The 9,584-nt window shown below is 46.3% G+C and overlaps 1 protein-coding gene across 4 annotated transcripts in view; it reads right to left on the reverse strand.

The window, feature by feature from the left end:
- Positions 1-9,584, reverse strand: part of Sulf1 (sulfatase 1) — a 165,718-nt gene that overhangs the window by 67,799 nt on the left and 88,335 nt on the right. For 2 of the 4 annotated variants that reach the window (XM_026786697.1, XM_026786700.1), the window contains 2 exons: positions 3,893-3,965; positions 3,343-3,563 (listed from right to left, as the gene is read on the reverse strand). In XM_026786697.1, the coding sequence (XP_026642498.1) occupies positions 3,343-3,514 (172 nt within the window). In that variant the 5' untranslated portion in view covers positions 3,515-3,563; positions 3,893-3,965. Of the gene's footprint in view, positions 1-3,342; positions 3,564-3,892; positions 3,966-4,433; positions 4,609-9,584 lie in introns of those variants that run through there. The other 2 variants (XM_026786698.1, XM_026786699.1) reach the window with 2 other exon arrangements.

Here is a 9,584-nt window from a genome sequence, read left to right on the forward strand (position 1 = left end):
GCATGTTCATAGCAGTATACAGGCATGTTCATAGCAGTATACAGGCATGTTCATAGCAGTATACAGGCATGTTCATAGCAGTATTTTTCACTAGCACTAAAAGAAGGAAACAACTCAAATTCCCAACAGAAAGCATACAGGAAAAACAAGTGTGGTTCATGTAGTGTGCCTGGCTGTAATATTGCACAGCCCTAGAAAGGAGTTTCTCACACATGTTACAGCACGGATGGACATTAGGATGCTAAGCTATGTGAATTTAAGGCAATCACAAAGTTTCAGATATACGATCTACTCACAAGGTATCTGTTGAAGTAAAATTTTGAGACACAAAGTATAATGGTGACTGCCGGGGCTGAGAGATGGTTCAAGCGGGGAGATGTTCAGGGGTGGAAAGTTTCAGTTTGGGTTGTGAAAAGCATTCTGAAGATTGCTTCCACAACAACACGAGTGGACTTAACGGCCTGAACTGGTTAGAAATGGTGACGGTAGTGAACACCAAGGACAGCCAATGCTACAACAGTGAGGTTCGGGAAGAACTGTGTGTGTCACCGGGATCAAGCAGTAACCACCACCCAAGTCACAGCTGCCCTACTGAGAAGGGAACATCTGAGACACTGCTTGTCTGTGCTCCCTAATCACCAGGTTCACAAGTGGGGAAGCAGGGCCCATCTTCTGCCTCAGTGTGGCTCTCGCCCAGAGCGCTACTGGGAGCTGACAGGTTGAATTTTGGAAGGTTTAGTGAGCATTCATTTATGGATCAACAGATGGGAGAGACAGTGGCTCAGCTGTGATGACCTAAGACAGGTCCCTAATTTGTCTACTAGCTACGGCGTCTCTAAACCTCTTCTCTGCTGTGCAGGAGCTAAGGGTAGTGAGGATTGCTGGGAGAATGAAATGGGCTAATGCTTGGGGCGTCACCTGGCTAGGAAATAAAGAAAGAGACAGAGAATAGGTCTGAAGGCACAGTTAACACCTGCATCTTGACCAAGTCGGGTCTATCACTCTAGCTTTTAAGCGATTTTTATTTATTTATTATGTATATAGTGTTCTGGCTGCATGTATGCCTGCAGGCCAGAAGAGGGCACCAGATCTCATTATGGATGGTTGTGAGCCACCATGTGGTTGCTGAGAATTGAACTCAGGGCCTCTGGAAGAGCAGCCAGTGCTCTGAACCTCTAAGTCATCTCTCCAGCCCCACCACTGTATCGTTTTTTTCTAACAAACCAGGAGACTCCAGTACTTAGCAATTACATTGTAAACATTTGCTAGATGAATATATTGTAGGACAAGGCAGAACACTTGAATTTGATTTTAAAATAAGTGTAGCAGATAATTCTTCCTTAATTTCTTTTAAAGTCAGCACTGTATGTTGAAGAGAAAGGGCATGATGGACGCGTACATACCTTTCTGGGAGATGGGTTATCTACTTCGGAACCAATGTGCACCTATCCAAAGTTTACAGAACATCTGCTACAGTCTAGCATGTGGAGTGGGGTGTGTGGGAGGGACAGTCATCCTGGATATGGAGGGGGGAGTGTGCAAAGGAAAACATCCTCTGACCGGTGGGGTGGTAGTAGTTTTGGGAAGAACCCCAAACTCGAGCATGGGGTACCTGAGCTGCTTGTGAACAGGTAGCGTTTCACCAGGTAGATATAGGGGAAAGGCAGAGACATGGCATGGGAGAAGGGAGTGGGAACCAACACATGATTCAGTGGGCAAAAGTTGCTTCTTGATGCATCGAGGGAGGCGGTAGGGGGTGGAAGAATTCCTTGAGAGTCACTGGGGCTAGGGGGCCTGGTTAATTTGCCTACAGAGACAACAGGACAAAAGAGTGTCTGTCACCCAAAGATTTTACCCTAAAGTGACCACATACACATAGAGTTCAAAGGTAGCTCTAGCCACGGGATGTAGGATGAGCATGAGAAACTGAGAAATAAGGAGGGTCTAGAGACCTCAGCTGCGTGAGGAAGTCAGGCACGAGCTCCACCTTTTCTTGTCCTGTAAGCAAATGAAGACATTTAAATATCTTAAAGCCGTGTGCACTTGACCTTTCATCATGGAAAAGGTACCTGAAAGTAAATACACTTTTTCTTTATTGTTAGATGGGAAATGAGAAGCAGACTCAGTGATGGCTACTCCTGCTGCCTTTAGTTTACCAGCTCCCAGCTGAAGCCTGGTAATTAACTTTGTTCTGATTCCATGGTCTGATCCTCGAGACCAAACCTTGGAACTCCCCCCTCTTATCCTCCCGTAAGTCAACTTGAACTGCATAGAGATAGGAACCTTTGGTCAAAGCCCTGCAGCACAGAATGGGGCTACAGGAGTGGGAACGGGGATGCAGACGACAGCCTGCCAGAAAAACCGTGCATTTTTCTTAGGGTATTCAGGAAGATCCTGCCTATGAGCTTCCAGATAAGACGCTAGGGCTAGGTTTTTAAAGACAGCAAGAGGTCAGAGGTGAGCCCAAGCCACTAAATCCTGGCACATTTCATTTGAGTGCTCTTGAATGAGCTCAGGAGACATGTCCAAAGGCACTAACCCAGGCATGGTGAGTCACCACAAGGGTACATAGAACACAGTTCAGTTTCAGCTACGTCTATTAGGTCGGGGTATGTTGGCATGTATTCTTGTTGCAGCACTCAGAAGGCAGAGGCAGGCAGATCTCTGTGAGTCTGAGGCCAGCCTGGTCAACATAAGGAGTCCCAGGCTAGCCAGGGCAACACCTCGAGACTGTCTCAAAAACAAAGCAAAACAAACAAACAAACAAACAAAAAAAAACAAAAAAAAGGAAAAGAAAGAAAAGAAAAATTCGTTTTATCGATCTTTTCTATACTTTCAGAGAACGTCACACTCATGAACACTTTACTCATATTTCATAAATTAACTTCTTTCTTTTCACCCTCTTTTCTTTTCCATACAGGGTCTTAAATTTCTCGGGCTGGTTCCAAGTTATTATGTAGTTAATACGAGTGACCTTGAACTCCTGATTCTCCCCCCCCCCCACCTACATTCCAAGCACTGAGATTAAAGGAGTGAGCTACCAAGCTCTTGGCCAAGCCCTTGACCTCTGTGGTTTCCCAGGCTAACTCATCCCCCCCCCCATCTTCTTATCCTTGCTCCCTTTTTTAAAAAAAAATCCATTTTAAAATTGCAATACCAGAAAAGTAATGTGAAGACAAATCTAATAGTTTATGACCAGTACAAGTTCACTGCGTAAACCAGATGACGGTCAGAGGCAGGCAGGAAAGCACCAGCCCCCCCCCCCCCAGCTGAGCACCTCTGGTACAACAGGAAACCATTTGAATCAGAAAAGATTGACAAGAGAAACATCTAGGGTCTCACCCAGCTCCACGTCCTGGTCATCGGTGAGCACAAGAATAATGTTGGGCCGGATGTTCTTACGTTCTTGTTGTATCCTTCCTCTGAACCTCTGGGACCGCACAGTGGAACACAAGCTCCCCAGCAGTTCAGTGCCCAGAATAGCCAGCAGCAGGGCCCAGCACGCACTCTTCATTGTACTTGGTCCAATGTCGCGAAGCTGACAAAAAGTCTGTCTTCGAGTTCTGGGAGTTGGGGTGTCGGGAATGGGGGAGGTGTCAAGATAAAAAGAGAAAGTGGGGAAAAGAAAATGAAATCCAAACCCCGAAGGCAGTTGTAGCAAAAAGGCTGCAAAGCAGCCAGAGCTGACACTTGGGCTGGCGGCACAGGGCTGCTCATGAGCCAGAAGGAGCAACCCTCACTCGCACAGGGGAGGTTTTTAAGTACTTGATTATTTTGCAAAATCGCGTTTGTCCTTTATTCTCCGTCCAACTTTCCCCGTTTCCATTCACTGCCAAAGTATAATTTGCAGCACTGAGCTGAAACGTAAAAGCTTTCTGACAAGAGCTAATACCTTGAATTAGGTAGCCTGGTTGAATAATCAATTTCTAGACTCAGAGGTTTTCAGAACATCTGCAGACGGAGTCCTAGAGAGGAGAGAGGGGAAAACACAGAGGCAGCATCAGTCAAGGGTTTCAAAACAGACTTTTGATCTGAACTAATGTTTTCAAACAGCGCGTCACATGCCAATATTTTCTTCATCTCCTGCAGAAGGCAGAGAGGGTAGCACACGGAACTGCTGATCAATGACTCGGAGAGCATCTCTGTTTCTTAAGTGGCGGCATAAACAGTGGCCAGTGCATCATCTCTGCTCTTTAAAAAACTCCAACTAGACTAAAAAGGATGAAAGGAGCCAGCCACTAGGAAAGTGCAGCTGCCTGTGCAGAGTAACTGGGGCAGGGCAGGCTAGAGGAGCCTTAATCACCCACAGCCCTTACTATCTACCAAGCAGAGTAAAATGCAGAGCTGTCATTTGTCATCTGCGCTGTGTCACTCACTACCCATGAGAGTCATCTGTGGACAAAGACTTCTTAGCAAGTAAGTGGCAGAGCCACCTTTTCCAGCCACTGAGAAGCTCCTAACTGTCCCCATCAATCACTGGAGGCAAAGCACTTCTTGACAGCGAGGCTGGTCCCTCTGTTCAGTCCTTGGTTCCCACAGTGGCGCCTTAGATGGCAGAGTCCCCTCCAGCAGTCAGTCAGTCTCCAGTCTGACTGTTGTCAGGACAGAGAGTGGCTAGCACAGGCATTGGCTTTGCTGCAAGGCATCTAAGCCGGCAGAATGAGCTGCCTGATTGGCTCAGAGGCTGGAGGTGAGTGGCCGCCCTCCCCATATTAGAAAATAAATAAATGAAATCCGGAGGGTGAGCGGAGCAGAAATCTTTGCAAAGCTGCGCTGGAAGAGACTTTTCTGAAAGGGTTGGGGAAAAAAATGTCCCTCCACTTTGGAACACTAATCTGCAGAAAGCTCATCTCAGACTTCTGAGAGACAGCGAGGGGCTCTTTTATTTCCCTCGCTTCTGTTATGCCACAAAAGAAGCTTTTCATGAAACTAATTAGATAGCAGCCCACTCCATCAGCCACTGCGTCCCCACACCTGAGGGTCTGTATTTTGATGTGCAACAATAAACTGGCATAGGATAAATGAGCAGGACTGCCGAGATGCAGGCATCACAGGGCAGGGGAGGGGCTCCTCCTGCATGCCCCTGCTCTGCATTCTGGAGATGGACACCAGGCAGCAAAAGAAGAAAGGATGCGTTCATCCCATCATCCCCATTGCTTGCTTTGTGCAAACATGTGCATATTCATGCCCCTGTTATTTTAAAACTTTATAAACTGTTTTGTACACAATTCTAATGTCGCTCCCTCTGCAGCCTATAATTACCCTGCGTGTTCATGTGTTTGCGTGTGTGTGGAAGGGGGAGCTCAACACTCAACAAGCACTAGATCTTGGAATAAAGACTTAATGCCTGCACTGAGTCTCTCCTAGGTAGCTAACTGTCTGAAGGGCACATGCAAGGCAACTCCAGCTGATCCTGTGCTCTGGGAAGTCAATAAGTAGAATTGTTAGCTTTCTCCCCTTCTCTCAGGGTTATTCCAGCAATCGAAGTGCATGAGAACAACCCCAAACCTGCAATTATTTTGCACTGACTGCCTGGTTTCTGTGCACTTGTTTTAAATCACTAGAAACCCAATCCAGGCACGAAAGAGAGGGGGAAGGAAAAGAAACTGGACAGCAAAGAGCAGCTTTTTGCCATGAGCTACAGCTGTTTAATATAGAGCTTCCCTACAGGGCTGGTCCTCTAAGAAGCATGGCTTTTCTCATCTCCCAGAGGCTGCAACGGTGTAGGAAGAGAGAGTGAGCTGGAATCTGGCTCTTCTTCCATGGCTGCAGTGTGACCCACCCTCTGCTAACAGGGGTCACATGGAACCACAGCTCAGGGCCGTGACAGCAGTGAGTACGTGTGGAACGGAAGACTCTTGACAATTAAGATGCTGATAACCCTCCCTGGAACCCAGTCAACACGGCTAGTTATTCTTTTCTTTATCTTATTTCCTTTACCCCTTCCTTTAGGAAACAGAAAATTAGCACCTCGCACAAACTGCATTCGAAACCATGTTCTAATAAAGAACAATGGAAACAAAGCAGTGCAGCTCCTACCTAACAAAGCAGTGCAGCTCCTACCTAGTGCGTGACCTTCCTTGAGCTAAAGATGCAAAAGAAACCTACATGGAGATGAGGGCGTTTGCTACCAAGTCTGAAGACCTGAGTTTGCTCCCTGGAGCCCACATGGTGGAATGAGGGAACTGACTTGAACAAGTTGTCTGCTGCCCGCTACCCCCATACTCTCACTATGACACATGCACAGTCCTTACCCCAAAGAAATAAATGTTCAAGAAAAAAGTATTAGTTGACTACTAATTAAATATCGGTGTGGTGTGTAATGTGATATTTTGGCATATGTGTGCATTGTGGGACAATTATATGAAGCTAGCTAATATAGCCATCGTATCTTTTTGATAGTGGGAACATTTGGCTTCAGCAAGCTTTGAAATATACAATAAATGTATTAGTGATAATTGTTACAACTAGCCCAGCTCCTGTGATGAACCTGACTGGGGTGGGGGGAGGACGAAGAAAAAACAGGAAAGCAGATACAGGGACAGGAAGGTGGGGCTGAGTGAGCTGGGCTCCTGAATGGGGAAACCTTAGCATCCTGGGAGCTCACTATGTGTGTTTATTATATACAGACAAACAAGGAGGCAGGGTTGATGGTATGTGGCTGGATTGAGTTGACGGGCTTAGCTAACCTCAGTTGGAGCAGTCTCTGAAGGGGAACAGTCTTCCGGCCATAAATATCCAGGGGTGAAGCGAGAACACTATGGTGGATGTTTTCTGGACATACTATCAACACCCCACCCTCAAGTCCTGGGTCAAAGCTGAACATTTCTCCAAGATTCACCTTGGGTCTCTGCCATTCTCCCAAGGGTCTAAGGCTTTGGGGTCCTTGACGTGGCTGTGCCTATGACAACAGCACACACTCACTCAGGACTTCCTTTGCACCCAAGAATCATTGTAGTATTTGTATGTTTTTTTTTTTTTTTTTTAAAAACAGGATCTAGCTGTGCAGCCCATTCTGACCTCAAACTTTTAATTTCTTGTCTCAGCCTTCTGAGTGCTGGGATTACAGATACGTATGCGCCACCAGGCCCAGCTCACCATGTTGTTAGTAGCAGAGATCAGTTTGCTGCGTGGTACATCTAGAAGACTCATTCTTTCTGGGTAACTTTACTTTCTTTGGGGGGACCCATCCCCAGGAGGTTATGAGTTTGGCTACTCCTAAGCATATAAACCGAGTAGTAAAGACAAACTGAACTCTGGAACGTATCCATTTAGGGGGAACTCTTCTTGTGTCCCCCACCACTTCTCCAAAGCACACATTGTAGTACCCTAGAACACGATGGGGGCCAGAGAGATAGTAAACTTCATGACATTAAAGCTGAATGGTTAGGAGTGCCTGGGGCTTTTCCAGAAGACCCAAGTTCAGATCCCAGCATCTACATGGGACAGCTCCCAATTGTCTATTACTCCACTCCAGCTGATCTAAGGACCTCTTCTGGACTTGGTGGGCATCTGTACACATGCATGCCTACCCCTCCCCATAGACACATAATTAAAAAACAAATACAAAAAAAAAAAGCTCTTGTAGGGTCAGCGGCTCAGTAGTAGAGGACTTGCCTAGCACGCATGAGACCTTAGTTCCATTCCTAGTATGACGCTGTTGTTTTTAACAACCAAAGTCAACACTGTACATAGTTCGTTCTTTATTCAAGGGTGACCTTTGAGAACCTGTCATCCTCTCCCCAATGTCCGGCTCCAGAAGAAAATGAAGAGGGAAGAAAGAACCCTGGTAGGAAAAAGAAAGGCAAGACTTGACAGCAGAGACAAAGGCGCCACGCTTGAGTTGGATGCTCTGCGGTGGCTGACATGCGCTTAGAGACTGGCGATTTGTCTGGAAAAAGGGTGGAAAATGGGATAAGTGGAAGGGGGTGGGGCTGAGCCTTTCGTTTTCACACATGGCAAGTGAACTTGAGGGATGGTGCTGCCCTCTCAAATTAAGACCAGATCCAAGTTGCCTTAGTTTGGAGGAACCAAACTCTAAGATGAAAACCCCAAATGGGGGTGAGGTCACTTGGTGTGTGGGGTGTAGGCATTTGTTTAGGGCAATCAACTCAAACTATGCATGTGGCATTCTGGTGGAAGTCATGTAGAAAATCAAAAGGAAGACTACCAAGACTTGAAGCCAATGAGCGTTTGGCTGTGTGAGGGTGGTGCGCAAAACCTCAAGCTGAACTGGACCCCTTGTCTCCGCAATACGGTTAAGGAGGTTCTGGATCACGGAGTCCTTAGTGCAGACAATTAGTGGTGAGACTTCCAGGGCCTGGCGCGGCATTGGCCCTGCTCTTTAAAGGTTCAGTGGCAGAGCATCTGTCTAGAGAGCGCTGGGTTCTGGGCTTGAGTCACAGCGCGACAAAATCAGATTAAGGCGGGATGGAGTCAGAAAGCTCAGAGGGCCCCGCTGTCGCTAGCAGAAACAATTCTCTATGTTGTCTGTGAATTTGGGAAAATCCTGAGGTTTTTGCCAGAGGTCTTGAGGTCAGAATGAGAATTTTGAGACATGATTTTTTTTTTTCTGCCTTGGGGATTACTTGTCCCAAGGCTGTAGGAGCAAGGCTGGGCGAGCTGCATTTGCCTCAGAATGAATGAAGGAGGCGCCATGTCCAGTTTAAACATGCCAGCTTCGTTTAAAGCAGTGACAGGATTAATCTTACTCAACTTTGAACTTGAGCACACCTTTTCCTTTTACTGCCCTGTTGATAAGTTGGGAGGGACGCAGAAACCCCTGTCTCCACACATCGGTGGCTTTCTCAGGTAAAGCACTTGGGTTTCTGAGCCTCAAGCTAAACTGGCCATCCCTTTATCCACGGAACAGCGATGCTCACTTAAAACAATTATTTGTGTTTGCAGTTTCAGGCATTTTCTCAAATAGTGAAAAGAACCTATTATTTCAAGGACCAAAAGTGACAATATTTGTTACTAAGGACAGAAATAAAAGCCTGTAGCTTTCAAGCTAAAATTGGCAGTTCAGAAAATATGCCCAACCTATAAGCTCGTCAGCTTCCCAAAACATAAAACTTAATTTCAATCACAGTCGTGCTGATATTAATAAGTTATTCTTCCAATTGCTAAATAAAATGTGCCAAAATTTGTAATACGTGTATAAACAAGTGAGCCAACGTTTTCCATTGACCACTATGCTACTGATGTACATGAAAGAGAAACAGCTTGTTTATGGGTCCACAGCGACCACTAGGGTCTGATGTGGAGGTCAGACTTCTCACGGTAGCTTGTCTTCAGACTCTTCAAGATGGGCTGTACTGTTAAAGAGTGTCTCCGAGGACCTGGACATGCTGCTAAAAGATTTCTGCTTTCTCGACTACTTACTCATGTGAAGCCAGATTCTGTCATGATATGTCTACCTGTGTGGTATATCTCAGCCAAGCAGAGCAGACACTGCGTGAGAATCGGCTCTGTCTGCTGTGGCAGCACACTCCTGTGGTCCTAGCATTGGGAAGACTGAGGCAGGAGGGCCTTAAGTTATAGTGATCAGACCTGTCTCAACGAGCAATGAACACAAATGAAAA

Source organism: Microtus ochrogaster, linkage group LG5 (genome assembly GCF_000317375.1).
Source record: "Microtus ochrogaster isolate Prairie Vole_2 linkage group LG5, MicOch1.0, whole genome shotgun sequence".
Classification (NCBI taxonomy): domain Eukaryota; kingdom Metazoa; phylum Chordata; class Mammalia; order Rodentia; family Cricetidae; genus Microtus; species Microtus ochrogaster.